General features: G+C 43.6%; 1 protein-coding gene across 1 annotated transcript in view; it reads right to left on the reverse strand.

The window, feature by feature from the left end:
• The window catches only part of chl1a (cell adhesion molecule L1-like a), a 62,872-nt gene that overhangs the window by 16,981 nt on the left and 25,030 nt on the right, over positions 1 to 20,861 (reverse strand). Inside the window, 22 exon segments of the mRNA XM_048240715.1 lie at positions 1,654 to 1,692; positions 2,543 to 2,605; positions 3,464 to 3,643; positions 4,558 to 4,680; positions 5,043 to 5,247; positions 6,913 to 7,028; positions 8,193 to 8,415; positions 9,002 to 9,072; positions 9,837 to 10,034; positions 10,589 to 10,690; positions 11,265 to 11,389; positions 11,769 to 11,934; positions 12,261 to 12,430; positions 13,112 to 13,223; positions 14,165 to 14,305; positions 15,088 to 15,207; positions 15,210 to 15,221; positions 15,681 to 15,862; positions 16,646 to 16,742; positions 17,058 to 17,096; positions 17,719 to 17,889; positions 20,513 to 20,635. Of these exon segments, the coding sequence (XP_048096672.1) occupies positions 1,654 to 1,692; positions 2,543 to 2,605; positions 3,464 to 3,643; positions 4,558 to 4,680; positions 5,043 to 5,247; positions 6,913 to 7,028; positions 8,193 to 8,415; positions 9,002 to 9,072; positions 9,837 to 10,034; positions 10,589 to 10,690; positions 11,265 to 11,389; positions 11,769 to 11,934; positions 12,261 to 12,430; positions 13,112 to 13,223; positions 14,165 to 14,305; positions 15,088 to 15,207; positions 15,210 to 15,221; positions 15,681 to 15,862; positions 16,646 to 16,742; positions 17,058 to 17,096; positions 17,719 to 17,889; positions 20,513 to 20,635 (2,778 nt within the window).

The following is a 20,861-nucleotide window of genomic DNA, read 5'->3' on the forward strand; positions in this document are numbered from 1 at the left end:
AACTAAAGATCCTTGATTACTGCTCTGCTTCACCCTCTCTGATTAAACATTACACTTTCAGGTGCACTAAGAGACTGTTCCTGTGCTCTTATAGTGATCATGCCATAATGTTCTCTTTCTGATCTTCGATCCTCTGAATAAAAACAGGACTTGAGTTATCCACAGAAAGTATTCTTTAGATGGAATGGAATTCTTGAGTGAGTTATTCCAAGTCAGTCTGATTCCAATTATGCCATTCAAAAAGACACACTTTACAACTTTCTCAAGGTTCTCTCTCTCTCTCTGTAGATTTAAAGTTTCTTTTTTTCTTTCTCTTTCTCTGAGTGGGCATGGACCTGAGCACACAGGCTATTGAAAACACGGTTCAATTCCACATAGACTCCCAATCTGAAGATTCCCTGCTAAGGCGAGGGGCAGGATTAAGATTAATGGGGCCGCAGGTGAATGTCTATTATGCTCACTTCAGCAAAGCCTTAGAGATACAAACAAACTAACAAACTGTGCATCTCTGCCTGTGGAGTGATATAAAACATAAAACATATTTCCTTCTAATCTAATCTCGGTTACTTTTCGGTGTTTGCTGCTTAGGCTAGTTTGATGCTTGTCTATGCTCATGTATATACCCTTGAGCTTATCTTTCATCTCTCTTCTCAATTAACAGCATGTCACATGATGGAGGCAGAAAATAAAACATCTGGCCTGGTTTAAAATTAGCCTGTGTATTGCTGATACAAAACAGCTATCAACACCACTGCAGAACACACACACACACACTGAGGAGATTGTGAGCAGTGAACATACGCTGTGGGTGTGGACATGGGAGAGCAATGGCAAACTAGTACCCCCGCCGACATTTTTACCACCAGTCAGGGATCGGCTATCCTTTGGTCAGATTCCCTAACCCTGTAGGCCATGGCTGCCCAACAAATCACATGGATGTCCACAATTTCTAACTTCTGCTACTGGTGCACAGCAACCAAAATCTCCCCAAAGACTGAGAACACCTCATTGAGAGGCTTAATGTGCTTGAGGTTTCAGATTTCACAAGGTGGGAAATGCATTAGTGTTGTAACTAATATGGAAAAGTAATTAATCTGACAGCATTAAATTATTATTACTATTAATTATAATATCTCAAAGCACCAAATACAAAGCAAAGAGAATTGGTTCAATATGAGCTTACATTCTTCACTGACAAAAGTTAATATTTCAGGGGATGCTGACACCTGGGTCAAAATTTGGCTGAAAGGCAAACATGGTTAATGAAGACAAATTGAAATGTGTAGACCAATGCGCCTGTTATGATGATGATGTAAGTAGGGGCAATAAGTCAAACAAAGAAGTGCAATGGCACTCTTGTTGAGTTGTGAGCCTTCTAGTTTTGCTTTTTAAGTGGCACATTTTGTCAGTATCCACTGACTTTTAACAACTTGTCTCCAGATCTAAATCTAGCAAGGCTGTTATTGGAGCAGCATTGACACAACTGACGTCAGAATAATCTATCGCTCAATCTCCACTTCCTATGTTTCTCTCTCTGTCTCAGTCTCTTTTTCTGGCTCTCTTTCACACACCCACACACACACACACACAAACACACACACACACACACACACACACACACACACACACAAGCTAGGGTATTCTTATACATACTTTTCACAGTAGAGTCTGTGGTGGTAGTTGAAGCGACATCTTCATGGGGAAAGAGAGAACAAGATGGACACGGTCGCCCATTGTGAACATTTACATGACATAGTTATTGGGAGAATCACAAAAGTGATGGGTTGTGGTCATCTTCAGCAGGACAGATCCAGCAACCTAAATGTGCAAGCTCCATTTTCAGAACTTTTGAGATCTGAGCACGGTTATCCAATCCAACAGATCCAATACAGAATTTTAAAAAGTATATTGCTGTAGAGGTATACCCATGATGTTGCACTTTATTATTATCAAAGGAAGTTGAGAGAATGCCATCTAAATTGCATCTAAATGTGCTAATTAGCAAGTGTAAGTGCACCGTGAAATGCAGTCACTGAGCTCAACTATCAGACTTTCTGAAGCTACAACAGAGAAAATCTCCGATTACGCCCTTAGTTCATGTCGCTAGCAGAGGTGAATCTGTTTCTATTTCATATCCAAGGAGCTACTTGACGAGAACAAAGCACTCATGGCTTCTTTGTTCAACACTACTCATGCAAACAGTCGGTGAATGGGGCTTGATTTTTCTTTTCTGTACTATTAATAAAAGATCACTCGATTTTCTTCAATATCATTAGTAGGACATACAGTCTTAGTGATTTATAAATATAGAACAAATACATTCTTAATGTGTACAGCAATTATTCATGACAAGTAAATTCTATATTAGTTCTCTATATTAATTATAACTATTATCTCTAATTCATTGCAGGTTAGCTTTACTAATGTTCTCTGTCTGCAGAGTCTGCAACTATAACGAGGGAAGACAACTGGAGTATGTAGTATGTCTATGTATGACCTCACGACAGGAAGAAGCTACACGCTAACACAAACGCATACATACTGATCTCTGTGGGGGTCACAAAGGCCGTTGGTGTGAAATCCTCAGCGGTCGGGTTCAAGTCAGCTGGATAAGCAAGCATGAATACGAATCACATGCCAAATCCTGTTAAAATTTCCACTATAATAGGAAAACTATATCTGACATGTGGATGGATTACTGCCAGGAGATCTCTGTGTAGCCTACAGTGATTTGAAAAAAATAAATAAGCTGCATGACAACTACATTTACACATGATATGATTTTCTGGCTCCAGTGATCTTCATCCAAGAGTAACTACAAACAGTTTCCACAGGAATGCTGTGTGCTTTGGTATGACTGCTGACAGCAATTCAACTCTTTTGCATCCAACTGATGCTATTGAAGGTGCAGTCACTCGTATTACTAATTCTATAATTTTATTTTCACAAATTCAGCAAATTCATTCAATGGTCATCTGGCTATCTGTTAAATTTTTGAGCTGGTCTTGTCCTGAAGAACAACTCAGACCAAAGATTGTCGAGAGCTATACTCGGCTCTATAACCTTTGTTGAGGTCAAGCCATGAACGATCCCAACAAATCAACACGGTGCCTCAGAAGCACTGAATGGAATTTCATTGGCTGATGAACTCAAATTGATTCGAAGACTGCATTCTTAATAAATGCCTTCCATAGCTGCATTCCATGGTTATGTTAAAAAACATTGCATTCCATTATAATTCATTGCATTTCACCAGACCATCCTACATAGCACCATATCCATGTAATTCCATATGGCATTCCACCCCCACTGAACACAGTCGTCATACATTATTGTGTACTGTGATGGCCCGCCTTCTGATTACATTCTCACCCATTCCTGGTTCAGGTGTGTTTATGGACCGGCTTGTTATGACACCCCAACCCCCACGCGTCCTTGTCTCGCAGGTGCTAGCGGTACTCACGGGCTTCGGCGGCAGTGCTGCTCTCCTCGCTGATGGCCGGGCCACAGCCCACCTGTGTGCAGGCGCTCAGGTAGAACTTGTAAGCGCTGAAGCGGTCCAGGCCATCAAGGACCCAGTGGGTGACGTCGGGCTGGCTGATGTTCATGGAGTGCAGGGGGCCCAGGTGCTGTGTGTCGTTCACTAGTCGATGGGACGGACAGACAGAGATAAGCCAGCCAGCACGTCAGACAGATGAAATGGGCAGTGGCTTTGCCTGACCTGAAGTGGTATATGATGTTCTGAACATCGTTTGTCAATGTAACAAAACACTCCCAGCTGATGGTCACTATCAAGAGATGATCATGAGAACTGAATGACAAGCGAATGCGATGCTCTTCCCATGAATCATCTCAGATATATAATGTATATAATGTTTTGTATATGGATGACTGTATTACACACCTCAAACACTGTCCTTAAGATACAGCACACACATTGTTTATACTCATATTGTTGCACTGATATGTAAAATCAGAATTCTACATATGCAGACATATCAATTTCTGAAGCCCTGGTCTGGTGTGCTTATCTCCATATATTTACATATATAGCACTATGAATACTGTACCTCGAGCTCATATGTGGTAGTTTTTCAAATGTATCTTTACATTCAACCAGACAAATGACATGGCCTTCTGTGCCCTCACAATTTAATGGTTGATCCAACAGATCATGTATTAAACAGTGCCACCCAGTGGCATGATTCTGACATTACTTCATCTATAAATTGCATTAGGCTATGTGTAATTTGTATCAAATATAACAACTGCATCAGATATCCTTGTTAATATCTGCTAAATTCTTTTACTGTAAGAGTGACAATGTGATAACAGCACTGAAAGCCTCTGTGGTATTAGTCTGTCATTATCACGTGTCTGATTACAACAACAACTACCTGTCAGATTTTCAGTGAGAGCCTCACATTGACAGACTGGTTAGTTTGTGTGTGCCTTTACCAGGCTAAGCTGATGGTGTAGAGTAAACACTGTGAGTGTGTGTGTGTGTGTGTGTGTGTGTGTGTGTGTGTCTGTCTGTCTGTGTGTGTGTGAACATACTCTGCTGGTACTGCAACCTGTAGCCTGTCAGGATGCCATTGGTCTCCATAGGCGGGGCCCACACCAGTGTGATGGAGGTTCTCTGGGGGTTCGTTGCTCTTAAGAGTGACATTTTCTCTGGGACTGTGAGCAAAGAAAGAAAGAAACAAACAAAACTAAAAACAAACTAATAAACACACACAAACATATCTCTGATTCTTATGATCCGAAGGCTCTGACTTGCATGTATGTTAATGAAAACTGACTTGATCACAGTGGCAACTCTTGTTTTACCCTGGTGCTCAGTGGTACCCATGGTTACAGCAATATTCACCATGCCATTAATATTGGTTTCTATGGTTACTATTGTTTTCTCAAAGCCAAAAATATTGCTGTGACTTTTACAGTAATTACATTGCTGTTAAATGATACGTCTGCGTGAGCATGGTTTACATGATTCAGGCACAGTATCTTAATTTACTGTAATACACAAGATAAATGCTTACCTTCTTGTGGAGTTGTGAATGTCACTGGAAGACTGCTCGGCCCATTGCCTTTCTTGTTGAACACGTTGACACTCAGACGATACTCTGAGTAGGGCCTCAGTCCGGGGACCAGGGTGTGTGTGCGATTCCCAAAAACACGCATGGACTGTTTCTCCCCCGCAGCTTTAGAGGAGGCCAGCAGGCTCCGCATCCTCCACCAGTTCACCTGGAAGAGGCGAAAGACCAAAACATGTATCAGTGTGTGCGTGTGTGTGTGTGTGTGTGTGTGTGTGTGTGTGTGTGTGTGTGTGTGTGTGTGTAAGTGTGTGTGTGTGTGTGTGTGTGTGAGAGTGTGTGAAAGGCCAGCATATGGTCAGACAGGTAAGGAGAGATGCATGTCTAACTGGGGTGCACACACAGACATGGAGGCAGTGTAATCCGATCACCTCGCGGGCAGACAGGATGAAAAGGGAAGCATATAAAGAAGGGGGGAAGGACAGGGAGAAAGGCTGGCCAGTCATGTGGACGGAGAAGAGCAGTGTGGTAACCAACATTGTGTGTGTGTGTGTGTGTGGTGTGTGTGTGTGTGTGTTTGTGTGTGTGTGTGTGTGTGTTGTGTGTGGGCCATCAAAAGGGACCAGGCAGGGCTGCATTGTAACCATACAGTAGAGGCAGGCAGTGTGGCGAGGCAGGGGTGAGGGAGAGGGTAACAAAGGTAGTCATGCGGAGAGAGAGAGAATGTGTGTGAAATGCTGGGGAGGGGTCAGTGTGGTAGTGTGTGTGGAAGTGTGGTATTATGTGTAGTGGACGGACTACATGCTGACCTCCCAGGCCAGGTAGAGAGCCAAGGCAGAGGAGGAGGAAGAAGAAGAGGAGGAAGAAAAGGAAGAGAAGGAGGAAGAAGAAGAGAAGGAGGAGGAAGAAGGAGGAGGAAGAAGAAGGAGGAAGAAGAGGAGGAGGAATAAAAGGAGGAGGAAGAGGAGGAGGAGGAAGAAGAGGAGGAGGAAAGTGTTAGGAAGAGCTCTTGTCGAGGCGCAGGTGATCTGTGTGAGGAGGTGTGTAGGGTTAGGGAAGTCGTGTGGAGAGAGGGAGAGGGGGCGTGAGAGGAGCCGTTGTACTTCACAGAGAAAAGACCAGACAAAGGTGCCTGACTGGAGCAGGAGAAAGCTGTGATACACAGTTATGCAGGCAGGCACACAGAGACGGAAACAAATAAGACGTGCAGTGGAGCAGTGTGATACATATTCACAGGAAGAACCATCGTGGATAGAAGAGGAGGTGTACTGTAGGCCTACAGCTAGCTATAGATAGTATTTTCTGAGAGCAGGAATGTGGAGAGGAGAAAGAAAAGGGCACTACTTCTTGAAAAGGGTTGTATCTGGACAAAGTGAACATCAGCCATCTGAGTGGTGGAGGTATTCAGATGCATGCAGGACTTTGTTATGTGGACATGCAAACACCTGCAGACGTCTGAGTATAGCTTTTTGAAGGGGCTTTTCAGGACCATGCCTGACCACCGTGTTTAGTTGATGGCTTGGCTTTTCAAATGCTAAGCAGCGAGGGGTAAGGGTGTAGTTAGACTGAGATTGAGAGATTGCAGCATGGACACAGGAAAGATGAGGGTAGGCATGTGGGTTCAAGGTCATTCAGAGGGGCTAGCTAAAGTTGTGGAGTGCCAGTGGTGAGAGATAGATAGTATATTAGAAATGAACGACCGACAGACAGACAGACAGACAGATAGATAGATAGATAGATACTTTAGTGAAGGAAGGGTAGGAAAAGGGGCATAGGCTGACTAGGGAAGTCCTCTGAAAAGGATGGTAGAGACAGGGGATGGCGAGGGCACGGGAGCGGAGAGGGTAGACAGGGAGAGGGAGAGGGGGAGACTCACGTTGTACCCCCCCAGGTGCCCACGCAGCATGTTGGCAGGGACTAGGCTCCAGCGCACCCGCAGCAGAGTGGTATTCACCATCTCTACAGACACATCCTCAGGAGACGCCAGTGGTACTGCAGCGAGCACAGCAGAGATAACACACAAACAGATTACACACAGATATGTGTACACACACACACACAAACACACACACACATACACACACACACGGAAATGTAACCATAGGCCACACTCACTGATCAACACAGATCACACTAACAGATATGTGACCAAAGATTACAGACAGATTACAGACACACACACACACACACACAGCCAAAGATAAAGTGCATAGATACATACACATATAGATACATATCCATACTTCATCTAAGCTGTTCTATCAGATGGGACTGTCCATGTATATAGGGGAGGGGATCCCTGCATTCTGCAGTCTGCCTCCCCTCTCCTTAATCTTTGCTGATGCAATGAACTTGAACATGGAAAATGATCACGCCTGATGCGTAAAACTCCAGCCCTTGTCATATTTTACTTGAGAGTCTCAGGCACAATGCAAGGCTTGCTTCCTCCTTCTTACATACATGCACAGTCTCTTTTGTGTAGGAGCACAGGGATATAAAGGACTACAGAAATCTCACGTTTACAGCAAGGCTATAACTGGCACATCCTAGAGCTTCATGACTGTCAGGGGAGACTACATGTAGGGGGAAATGTCAGCTCTGTACAGTCACACGGGCCTAATTAACACTACCATTCAGCTCTTGCTTTTTCTGACAAGGAGAGGAGAAAAAAAAACAGAAGAAAGAGAAAAGAAATCCAACCTGATGCATTTTCCCGCAGACAATGCCAAAAGACAGCTGCAGACAAGAACTGGTCATTTGACAAGCCAACCTTTTACAGCGCATCAAAGCATTTGTTCAGAGGGGATGGGCAACCAAAATTACAACAGCAGTTCCTGTCAAGCTTGTCCACAGTGGCGTACAGGCAATAACCACAACAGATCACAGTCGACTACAGAACGGATCAGGGCCAGACCGAGGCTAGATCTGAGCCAGTTTGGGTGGAACTGAGTACAATCCAAGTTTTATCATTTGTTCAGGGCTTAAAGCAAAGGGAACGTTCTGTGCCTTAAGGCATCAGACATTTTTGAAGCCATGAAATATACCTATCTATTTTCAAATTTGAAGCAACCCAGATGACGTCTGAGTTCTGAGAGGGTGTTGGAGAACTTTAAGCCCTGCTTGTCCGTTACCATAGCGAAACACAACAACACTCACCGTCCTCTCCCGAGTAGCCAGTCACCACCTTGGGCTCTGGCCCCCAACCTTCCTGGTTGTGGGCTTGGATCTTGATCTCATAGGGCACAAACGTGGGCGTGTTCTTCACCACAAACAAGTGCCTCTTGACCATCTGCTCTGTCCAGCGGTCGTCCACACCCAACCGCCGGTAGCTCACCTTGTACTCCAGCCCGGGGCCGTTGTGCTCCACCGGCAGCAGTGGCTACACACACACACACACACACACAGCAGGGGCACACGCACACACACACACACAGCAGGGGCACACGACACACACACACACACACACAGCAGGGGCACACGCACAAACTCTAATGAACTTTTACACCCGCATTGGGCAGTTATCTCTGAAGTAATAGTTCATCTGAAGACATTAGTTGCTGTGCTGCAGTGATGTAAAGAATGAAGTTATCGAGGCTGTTAATAAAATCAATTTATGACATAACTAACATTGAATACCAACTAACATTCATCAAATCAAAATAATAAGAACATCAGTGTTTATTACACTGCCAATTTTAGCTACCCAGGGGCATTTCTGTCACTTAACTGCAAATCCGTCTTCATTTCATTCCCCTTAGAGAACATGAATGTGATGAATGTGCAAACAAGCATTATGATACAAATGAATCCATCATTTACTTTTACCACTACTCTGATCCCAGACTGTAATATGCAGCCTAGGAACGCAGTCTGTCTTGACAGCTGATGGGTACATCGCTGACATACAACATAGCTGGCAAACATTTTTCATCTGATGTTGGTGGTGGTATAATATGATGCCATACCTCCCAAGTGATGTCCATCTGATTTGGCAGGTGACCCTCAATTTTGATGTTTTCTGGATTCCTGTCTGGCTCTGTTAGGAGACACACACCAGACAAACTGTCGGCTCAATCTGATCCTGGCGACGCGTTTGCCAAAATCAATAGCGCCGCACGGATTTACGGTGGCAGCACGGTAAATCACGAGTAATGATAATAAACTGTACTGTAAAAGGTATTGCCCAATTTATTGGGGCATTAAAATGCGCATGAGGATTTACTGAGGCGGTCTAATCTGAGTGTAAACCTTAAAAAGTCCATGAGCAAGCAGCTTTGTGAAAGTTCAAGGAGAACTGAGAGCCCTGGGGGGAGAAAGTCCGCAGACGACGTGAGATGGATGAAGAGACGGATGGACAGACAGAGAGATTGAGAGAGAAAGAGAGAGAGAGAGATGGATGGACAGAGAGAGTGAGAGAGGGATGTGAAACAGAAGAAGAGACGGAGAGATGCATGGATTGTTTTTTAAGAAAGAAAGGTGTTGAATGAAGAACCTGAGAAATCAACTATGAAGCAGAAATGAGTGTCAGCGGAGAGAGTGAGAAATAAAACGTGAGAGGAGATAGAAAAGGACGTTGAGTGAAGAGAAAATAAGTGTTAGAAATGAGAAAATGGGAGATGGAAAGAAAAGGTGAGTAGAGCTGGAGTGAAAGATGGTTAGAAAGGGCAAGAGCTGCAGAGAGAAAGAGAGAGAGAGAGAGGAAGACAGACAAAGAGAGAAATGGTGTGATCACTGTGAACACCATTACGGAGACACGGCCAGGAGCGAAATAAGTGTTAGTGGACATGTGGTCAGACTGACCTGTGGCCTGGGTTTTGTATCTCTCCGTGGGTCTGCTGGCCGGCCCTTGGCCCAGGTCGTTGATGGCAGAGACGCGGAACTGGTAGTTGATGTGGCCCTGCAGCATCAGCATTGCAGACACGTGGTTGCCCGGTACTCTCTCCAGCTCACGCCACCTCCCGGGGTCCCACTGGTTCTCCTCGTACTCAATGACGAATTCTGGACAGCACAAACCCCAAAACTACCATCAGTCCAGACAAAGTAGGTAGGATTCTGATTCTCTGATTTACAGCCATGTAGATGATGCTCTTATTAAGAGCAACTCACAGAGACCAATTACAGGGACACTTTTCCTGGGGCAACTCATGGTTAAGCGCCTTTCTCAGGAGCACAACTGGGAATTCACTCCATGACTTTGTGGCTTCTGCTTGGAAGCCCAGTTCCACTGCAAAATGCTAATTTTGCCCCGTATAAATATTTTCTGTTAGATGTGCATTGTGCATGCATGAACTCATCTAGTCTTAAAAATGACACATCAATCACATGTAATAGGAAAAAATATGTACAGTAATGCATTAAGAGTAGCATGGCAAATTCTTATGCAATCGAGCATAACACAATCCCTTTAAATTGTGAATTGCACTCCAAGTTATGATATCCATCAGTAACAATACGGATGAATTACATGGTTTGAAACTGAGCTGTTTGGCTTTCTCTCAACAAATTAATTTGTGCTGCTTTAAACTATTTGCTGAGAGGGGCTGGGTGATTACCAGTGATGGGACTGTTGTGTTCTTTGCCAGGTGTCCATTTTAGCCTGACACTGCGCCCTCTTTTCTCTGCAAGCACCAGGTTCTTGGGCGCCTCAGGGACATCTGCAATGGGACATACAGAGGAAAGGAGAGGAGGAGCGAGGAGAGGAGAGGTGAGGATAGGAGAGGTTAGGTGAGAAGAGGAGAGGTGAGGAGAGGATGGGAGAAGAGAGGAGAGGAGAGGAGAAGTGAGGAGAGGAGGAGAGGAGAAGCAAGGAGAGGAGAGGGGAAGAGAGGAGAGGAGAAGAGGAGGAGTGAGGAGAGGAGAGGAGAAGAGGTGAGGAGAGGAGAGGAGAGGGGAAGAGAGGAGAGGAGAAGGAGGAGAGAGACGGAGGGATCATTAGAGTTGCGTTGAGTTAAAAATGATGAGCGCAATTACTGCAGCGAGAAATATCACCGAGATGGGTAAGCAAAACGCTGATCGCTAATGAGACAGCAGGATTGCGTTCAGAGAGAATATGAAATACACAGGGCGTCTGACCTTTGTTTTGAGTTCAAATAGCTGCAATAGTGATTAAGAAACACACAGAATATTCCACTGACTGGGGATCTTTTCTAGGTCACGGATAGCACACTGTACTGTAGGTGTTTAGTCAGTGAGGAGTGGAGCTGGAGGGAGAGCTGGAGGTTGACCTACCCAGTACTGTGAGATATGCAGTGGCTCTGTCCTGGTCCAAGGTCGTCCTGGCGATGCATAAGTACAAGCCCTCATCACTGTGACTCACGTTGGAGATCTGCAGAATCCCGTCGTCTACAGAAAACCTATAAAACCAACACTATCTTCACACTCGACTCACAGGCTGACACATTCTATCATAACTGTGAATCAATCAACCAATCAATCAATCAATCAATCAATCAATCAATCAATCAATCCATTAACCTCCTTACAATGAGGAAAGGAGTTATTAGATCATATTTCAATTGCATAAAGGATTCAGACAAAAAAGTTACAATTCCACTGCTGAATGGTTCTAATGGAAAGACATCACAGCCACACAACATGAAGCCCTAGTGTATATAAAGAACTGGCAATCACAACACAAAACGGACCCGCACGGGTGGCAGAACCATTCATCATCACTGTTCAATAACACTGTGCCAACTTGTAGCGGGTCGCCAGTCTGGGTGGCACTCTTACCGCACGTCTTCTGTGGAATTGAGGTATGTCTCCTCGCCATCTCGCGCCCAAAGGATCTCAAGCTCCCTCCGGAGGCTCCTGTCATAGTCCGCTTGGCAAATAAATTGGGCCATCGTGCCACGCAGAATCTTCAAGTCCTGTGGGGGCTCAACAATCCGAGTCGGATCTGAAGGAGACAAGAGGAGAGGAGAGGAAAGGAGAGGAGAGGAGAAGAGAGGAAAGGAGAGGAGAGGAGAGGAGAGGAGAGGAGAGGGAAAGGAGAGGAGAGGAGAGGAGAGGAGAAGAAAGGAGAGGAGAGGAGAGGAAAGGAGAAGAGAGGAAAGAGAGGATAGCCACTGATTGTTCTAAGGTCTCAAACGCATCAACTCCACAACCAAGTAATCTGAAAAGCCTCACATGTAAAAACATTGCTATAAGAACACCACACCTGACAGCTCTGTGAATATGTTAGCGGGGTAACAAGCAGTGTTCGTTCTCTCCGGAGGCCGATACCTTTTATCTCCAGCTTGGCCGTGATGTCTGTCACTCCCTCTGAGTTGGAGGCCTGGCAGGTGTACTGTCCCGAGTCGCCTCCCTCCACGCTCTTGATCAACAGAGAGCCGTCGTCCGCAAGCACAGAGAATCGTCCGCCTTCCACAATAGCTCCGGTCTCACCTGAGGTCCTGCCAGACAACATCCCCAACACAGGAAGGGTTATTCCTTTTGTATTGTATTATATGGACTAATCACCTGTTTAACTTGTTAACACTATTGCTTTAATTGTGCTTTATGTGTAAATAAACCGACTTGATTTAAAACAGGTTAGATGGTGGCTTGAGGAGTAAATAAGGATGCTAAATATTTTTTTTTTCTTTTAGTACACCTACAGTGTGGTCATAAATGTTAAATTGTGTTAAATCTTTCACCATGGTGCATTATTATGCTATTTTCAGGCTGTTTTTAACACCTATTATATGTCTCTCTCTCTCTCTTTCTCTTTCTATCTCTCTCCTACTCTATCTCTCTTTTTGTCCTTCGCTCTAGGACACAGCTTAGGTATCAACAAAGAAGTCCTCAATATGTCATTATCATCTGCCTGATCCCTCCTTCAACCACATGTGTGTCTGAACATTGGTAACAGTGATCAGATAACATTGCATGTTTTATGAAATGGTGAAAACATGTACAATGATAAAATGGAAAAGAGAAAATAAGAGTAAAATTCTTCTTTCTGGAGCCGTACAATGTGCAGACCTTCTTCTTCCTTTTTGTGATAAAAATGGAGGCCCTCAAAACCAATTTGAACATTTCTATAGACGGTTGTGCCATTTTCACTGAGCAAATGATCTCGTCTATGAACTCACCAGATAATATGAGCTGGTGGCGAGCTGAAGACCTTGCAGTACAAGACCACGTGTTTGCCCTGCACTGCTGAGTACTCCAGGTAGTCTTTCGTCAGGATCAAAGGACGGATGTCTGCAGGCACATAATCAATGATCAGGCTCGCAGGTGAGCATAGCGGAGATAGAAGCCGACAGTCTGACACATTCGTTTCTCATGGCATAAACACACCAGGGCCAATGCCATTTCCTCTTATTAGTTAACATTAGTGACTATTAATATGCACTGTTATTGTACTGCTATGTTTGTACTGCTATGTGCAAATATCCAGAGATTTCATGATAATTAACTTCAGTGTTGACATGACAATGTCATACAACAGGAAATGTTTCATTGTGGAAGACTTACAGTGTTCGGCATCTAGCATGACAGATGTATAACAACTGGTTCAATAAGTGTTTTTGGCATCTACATGTAGCAACATTTTACTTGGAGAATCCGCCTTCAGACTATCTACAGATGCTCAGATTATCAACAAAGTATTTGTTGACTCTCTACAATTTATGGTTAAGGTTTAGGTTAAAGTATCTGTTGACTCTCTGTTAATTACAATTTATGGTTAAGGTTTAGGTTAGGGCATGGATTTGGCTGGATTGGTGATGTTCAGGCAGCCATGGCCTACTGGTTAGCGCTTCAGACTTGTAACCGGAGGGTTGCCGGTTCGAACCCCGACCAGTAGGCATGACTGAAGTGCCCTTGAGCAAGGCACCGAACCCCTCACTGCTCCCCGAGCACCTCACTGCGCCGGGATAAGTGTGTGCTTCACAGCTACATTGATCAGATGATCTGTTGAAGACTCTGTGGGCGGACTAGCCAAGTAAAGTGTTACCCAAAACAATCATCAGAGACAAACACCCTATACACACATTCCAGAACAATTTCACAGCTATCTGTAATATATCACCCAAACTCTGGGACCTTTCACGACATTGCAAGCCATTGAATGAGCCGACTGAAGGCTCCCTATCTCTCCCGTCCACCCCCCCCTGCTCGGCCACCTCTGACCAGACACTTACTGAGCACCATGAGGTTGACGTTGGCCATGATGGAGCCGTGGCGGTTGGAGGCCTGACATTGGTAGACAGCAGTGTCGCTGCGCTGGACCTGGTGCAGCATAATAGTGTCATCAAACACTCGCCCGTTAGGCACGGTCATATCTGAGCACAAAAAGACAGAGGAGAAAGCACAGAAGAGTGAAGGGCGGGTGAGAGACTTGAAACAGATGGAGAATCAGTCCAATTTGCTGTGGGGTGACCAAGGCTATCAGTGTCAGAGGCTGGACACAGTAGTGGCCCCCTGATGAGCAAAATCAAAGACTTATCATCTGTTATTCTCACATCTCTTTCTGTCTGATGTGATAAGCAGAAATGCAAGATCAATTACATGGTTTTGCCTTGTACCCTTTTTTTCTGTGGTGGTGATGAAAAAAAATCAAAAGAACAATAACATGGTTTGATTGGCTTTTTTCTGTGTAGTTGTACAACTCTAAGATTTGTGCCAATAACCTTTGGGATCTTAAAACATAGATGGACTATTAGTTTCAATTACTCATCAGTTATAAGGATGGGGTAAATTGTTTGAGAAAAAACAGACTACAAGGAACACACAAGCCAATAACTTCAACAGGTGCTAGATCAAAACTCAAATCAAAGGAAGGATCTGCACATTAGACGCTTCCAGAAACTTTCATTCATAGCAACGTTTCCTTCTCACAGATCTTCGTCAGGTATTATAAAATGAGGATCATTGGGTCAGTTGTTTACAACAACTCCAGGGTGGCATAGTTGGACTAGGTTGGCTTTTCTCACAGTCCTCCAGACTCTCATCGCTGCCCTCGGTCTCTGTTTATCTGCACTGGACCGTGCTGGTGAGGAGCAAAAACTAACTGTGTTTTGTCTCATCGCTGGCTCTGTTTGTCTGTTTATAGTCAGCCACATACCTCCAATGAGCTGTCCATTGATCCTCCAGGTGACAGTGGGCCTGGGTCTGCCAGCGGTGGCACACTTGATCTGCACGTCCGACCCGATGGTGACCAGCTGATCCTGGGGAGTCCCTCGGCCCAGCGAGGTGGCTCTGAGGATATATATATAAGACCACAAGTTTATTATCAGTAATCAAATACGCTTCCTGTTCCAAAAGAATTCCTTAAAAGAAGAAGCATTGTCTGTTCAACTATTTAGTCTTAAGAAATAGATATAAGCACACAATACCCAGCAAAAAAAAAAACATGCCAATAGCTCAGATTAATTCTGTGAGACTGTATGCTAAGTGTTTGTTTACATTCATTCTGGGTTTACATCCTGAAACATATTACAATCTTGCTGAATCATACTACAAATTTGAATATGTGTATTATGTTCTTATTTATTATCTTGTGTTTTATGTTAATTGAGTGTATTTGTGCTGGCTACTTGCTGTAATCCAAATTGCCAATAGGGGATATTAAAGACTATCCAATCCTATCCAATCTAAATTTAGCAATCCTTATCATTTCAATTAGGACTCGTATAGAAGTTTGTCTGACCCTCTCACCTTCAACAGACACCCTGAATAAGTGGGACTTCTCTCCCAGACTGTTCTTTGCTGTGCACTTGTACACTCCATCGTCCTCTTCCTTCACTTTAGCCAGGGTCAGCAGCTTCCCAAAATTCTTTATGTTGGTCCTCTCAGGTAGTTTCTCACGCAGTTTGGTCCACTCATACAAGGGAGTGGGTCTGGTGTGCATAGGTAACAAACACCCCACCAATCAAATATAGAATGACATTTACTACAATAAATTACCTCATGCATGTTTATAAAATAAGAGTCGATATGAAGATCATTCATTCGCTGTGTCTGTTCATGGTGAATGAAAGGCAGGTGATGATTGGCTCCTTGAACTAAAGTGTTTGTTATTACTATTACTTTCTAAAATGGATAGTTCCGGTCCTTGATTATGACTGGCTGAATCGTGTTCGATGCTGTTGTAAAATCCAGCACAAACATACACCTTGACTGCATCTCATTCTATATTACTGTGCTACCATAACTTGATACAAAAGTTAAAGTAGCTGCGTCTCAAAGTTGCTCGGCAACCATTCAGGTAGAGGAAATATATTTCTTGGCGGAAGAACTCTAGCGTGTCGTGCCTAACAACGCCTCTAGCTGTTCTAAAATCAGTGTAACCTACGGCCTCTCAGGGCTTATTAGCTTAAATAAACAACTATTGTGTTTCAAATGGGTAATAGACTGCATTTGCACTGTGGAATAGTTGTACATTCCTTTGCAGCACAGTACATAAAGCCATTTACAAGTGCACACAAGACTACACACATACAGTACACACACACACACACACACACACACACACACACACACACACACACACACACAAGGAGCCACTCATCAGTGTCTGTACATGATGTATGTTCATGTAAATGTAATATCTTAGAGTCAACTGCAGCAGTGGCGGCGCCGTGACTGAGAATAGAAAGAAAAACTTCAGGCAGGCTACTCACAGTCCCTCAGCAATGCACTCGAGCTCCAACTCGTCTCCCTTCACCAGGTGCACCACTGACTGGTCACTAGGGGGCAGCAGTAGGCTGGGCTCGCGTTCTAAGGAACCCATTCACCACAAATCATTAGGAAGGATTCACACAAATGTTAAGACTATGTATGTGCAATGTGTGGCCTGTGTGTGTGTGTGTGTGTGTGTGTGTGTGTGTGTGTGTGTGTGTGTGTCTGTGTGTCTGTGTGTGTGTGTGTGTGTGTGTGTGTGTGTGTGTGTGTGTGTGTGTGTGTGTGTGTGTGTGTGTGTGTGTGTGTGTGTGTGTGAGTGTGCATGTGTATATAGGCATGCAAGTTAATAAACTCTTGCTTGAAATAACTACTTTATGCATTTCTGGGTCATTAAGCTTAAACAATCCTTACCTGTGCTTTTGCCTTCCTCCAACTCAGCATCACCTTTTACTGAAACATGGGAGAGAGAGTTGTGAACATTTCCATTGCATATCTGCAATGCAACGCTACAGTCTCAGCCACTTGAATTTCCCCTGGGGATCAATAAAGTATCTATCTATCTATCTATCTATCTATCTATCTATCTATCTATCTATCTATCTATCTATCTATCTATCTATATGTAGTTGAGGGGTACATGGCCTGACCATGGAGGTAGGCCTATTATATAGAACTGGAGAAGGCGAGGAAGTACTGCCCCCATTAACTTCAATGGCCCATGCTAGCTATTTCAGCCAAAAGTCTTTTAAAATGGCATCCAAGATTTACTCACTTCTAACCACATTTTCACAAACAAGCCAATTAGGTGCCACATTACAGATGGTCATAAGTTATGTTGTCCATGTGGATTGGCTGATCCTTCTAGCATGAAATGACTAGTTCATCAACCAATACACACAGAAAATATACCTTTGTGTCCACCTGTAATGTACCACATTGGTTTGTTTGTGAAAATGTGGCTGGAAGTGAGCACGTCAGAGACCATTTTTAACGAGGGTAGTGACCAACTGGGATGCTAACTAACTGAAGCTAACCCTCTGATCCCCCCTGGGCCTGTCATGAGCCTACTTACCGGGCTTGACCACTAGAGACATGGCTGTCTTCTGCACGATGGTGCGTATCGTGGTGAAGGCGGCAAAGCAGCAGTAGTCACGGCGACTGTCCTTCACTACGGCATTGGAGAAGTAGAGGTTCCCGTTCAGACCCATGGACACCCTCTCATCCTGGTTAATATGATGCAGCCCTGAGGAGAGAGAGAGAAAGAGAAAAAATTTAAATATCTTTATATATATATATATATATATATATATATATATATATATATATATATATATATATATATAGAGAGAGAGAGAGAGAGAGAGAGAGAGCTGTTGAGCTGTTGTGGCCATCCATAATGCCATGCCCCTCCCCCTCCATTTTAAATCATCATTAGGAGGAGTTTTGATCTAGAACTACTGAGCTAACTACCTTAACAGAATGCAAAAACCTTACAAAGTCCCAGCTGGCACCCAGATTAAGTCTTGCCAGCATGCCAACTGGCATCTTTCAAAGATATTGTTGGCAATGTGGTGCTGGGTGTTTCGTCCCCCTCCAACACACTAATGCATTGCCTGGCTTGAGGGAACCACAGGTGTGTTGATTCGTCTTTCACATCACCATATGAATTTGAGACTATAACAAGAATTGCTCTTAAAAATACATCAAAAAGAGGGAATTTATTTCCACAGTCTGTCTTTAAACAGGGGTCACAAGAGGCCCTTCTGTACAGTGAAAGGGCACTACTGCCTGTGAGGATGAGGCTTTTATGCCTATTTTTCCTGTGGACCAAAAGGCTCAGACTGCCCTGGATTGCTCCCTCTCACCAAAACTCCCGTCTGAGACGCAAACTAGCCCATTCACTCATGACAATGCCTCTGCCTCCTAGTAGTCGGTTTTCATGGTCAACTCTGGTTGCCATGGCAATTATTCACGGAACATAACTTTCAAAAAAGAGTTCCATTAGGCCTCATCTGCAGAAGCTGTTGAAGAAGCTCTTGATAAACTTTCAATTATTTGATATGAATATATACAGTGAAGGCCAAAAGTATTGGCACCCATGCTAAAATTGACTGAAAAGAGGAATATAAAATCATCTTTTGGAAATTGATCTTAATGCCTTAAGTGAAAAATGAGGAAATATCTAACCTTTAAGGACACCGATTTGCATTGAGCTCAATGAGCATCAAACCAGCTAATAGGCTAACTGAAATAACACCCATGCCAATCTCTAGGTATGGTGAAGGGTATGTGATGATGTGGTGCTATTTTAATTCCAAAGGCCAAGGTAACTTTATCAGGATGCACAGTATTCTGGATCCATGAAATAACTGGCCTTTAAAAATAAAAATCTGCCTGTCTCTATGGGAATTTAACATAGGGGTGGGAATACTTATGACCCCTGTATTTTAAGGAAGAACATTTATTTATTTATGATACATTATTCATTCACTAAGAAAATTGGTGTCCTTAAAGGTTAGATATTTCCTCATTTTTCACTTAAGGCATTAAGATCAATTTCCAAAAGATGATTTTATATTCCTCTTTTCAGTCAACTTTAGCATGGGTGCCAACTTTAGCATGGGTGCCCACCCCCACCCCACACACAGAGACAAATACTTCTCAACAAGTAAACCATTTCACATCCCCATTTATTTCTCCACAGTGTGTGTCACAGTCTGTATTGTATTTGTATCCTGACCATGACTCAGGTCTTAATGAGCGAGAACATTTCAGGCCGGGAGCGAGCAGGCCTGACCAGCGACGACGGACGACACCTTATCACTTGTTGGCCAGCTGAAAGAGGGCCAAGGTCTGGGCATTCTCTGATTGCAGCACTGCCAAAGAGGACAGCAACAGGGGGAACAGTGTCTAGCACACACAGCTGACCCAAATACTTCTAAGCTCTGAGAGCTTTGTCCAGAGATGAGTCTGTGCTTTTCAGCATTCAAACTGGGGCAGCAAATATGCATTAGATTATATTAATTTGTTTTAGCATATTGTTTTAACAGGAATAACACTGCTACTCATGATTATTATTGCATTGCTACACTCAGGCTAGTTCACGTTGTAGAGTAGTGTGTCTGTTAGGAAAATATGTTGATCCTTGTAAATCCGCTGTCGAACATTTACCTGAACAGGTTGAGCAAGGCAGAATCAACACTAAGATCATAGAGTAATTCCCACAGAGCACACAAACAGACAACATTATACCTTACATTATAACATTATACCATTATACCAACCTTACCTGTAACTCAAGTCACATTAGATCAAATCTGCATAGTCTTCCTGATTTTGTTACACTAAGCATTGAGAAACCAGATAAAACATCCAACCCAGATAATATGAGCTTATGCTGGAGAATGATATTGAAATTGTCTGATTCTTGCATAGTATCCACTGAAAAACCCTTTTCCATGTTGTTGTGGTTAGACTGATGTGGGTGCTGCTCACCAGTGGTCATCCAGGGACAACATGAAAGAGAACAGTCGTGTATAGTCTAGTTTCGTTTGAGTGACAGGAAAGTGGTTTTATTAGAAAAACTCAAAAACTGGCATTTTGCTCTTCCCTTAGAAAAATGTGTTACTCGTACCAAATGCACTTTGACTCAAAACATCACCCTTTTGGTGTCACAACTAATAGAGTTTTCTTAGGAAAGAGCAGTGCACCAGTTTAGCATTTTTTTCTGTTCTTCTGGTCTTTCTTCTGAACACCAGCTTTTTATTGGACATGCTATCTTTTTCAAGTCATACTGCATCTGTGAACCATCCACTGAATAAAACAGTTGTAATGATTGCATCATGTGTACTGTAGTAGGCCCTCACCGTTAGTCATCCAGTAGATATGGCGTGGGGGGATACCTTCGGGGGGGTTGCACTCCAGGACAATGGACTTGCCCTCTTCAACCACCACAGCCGGCAGCTTCTCTTTGGGGAACTTCGGGGCATCTTCACATGCAAAACAAAGTCAAGGAAACTATCTTCAAGTGCTCAAAGTGCATCAATAGCTCAATGGTAAAGTGGTTCACTTGCATCTTATTATGAGTGCTTCCAAGCACTTATGGGGGCATAGTGTGTGCTTTATCACGGTCCTGTCTGTCTGTTTTGAGCCCTTTGTTGCTGTTTCTATGGCCCTATAGAATGTGACTACAAGCCAAAGAAATCTTCTATAACT

This window comes from Alosa alosa, chromosome 4 (genome assembly GCF_017589495.1).
Source record: "Alosa alosa isolate M-15738 ecotype Scorff River chromosome 4, AALO_Geno_1.1, whole genome shotgun sequence".
NCBI lineage: Eukaryota > Metazoa > Chordata > Actinopteri > Clupeiformes > Clupeidae > Alosa > Alosa alosa.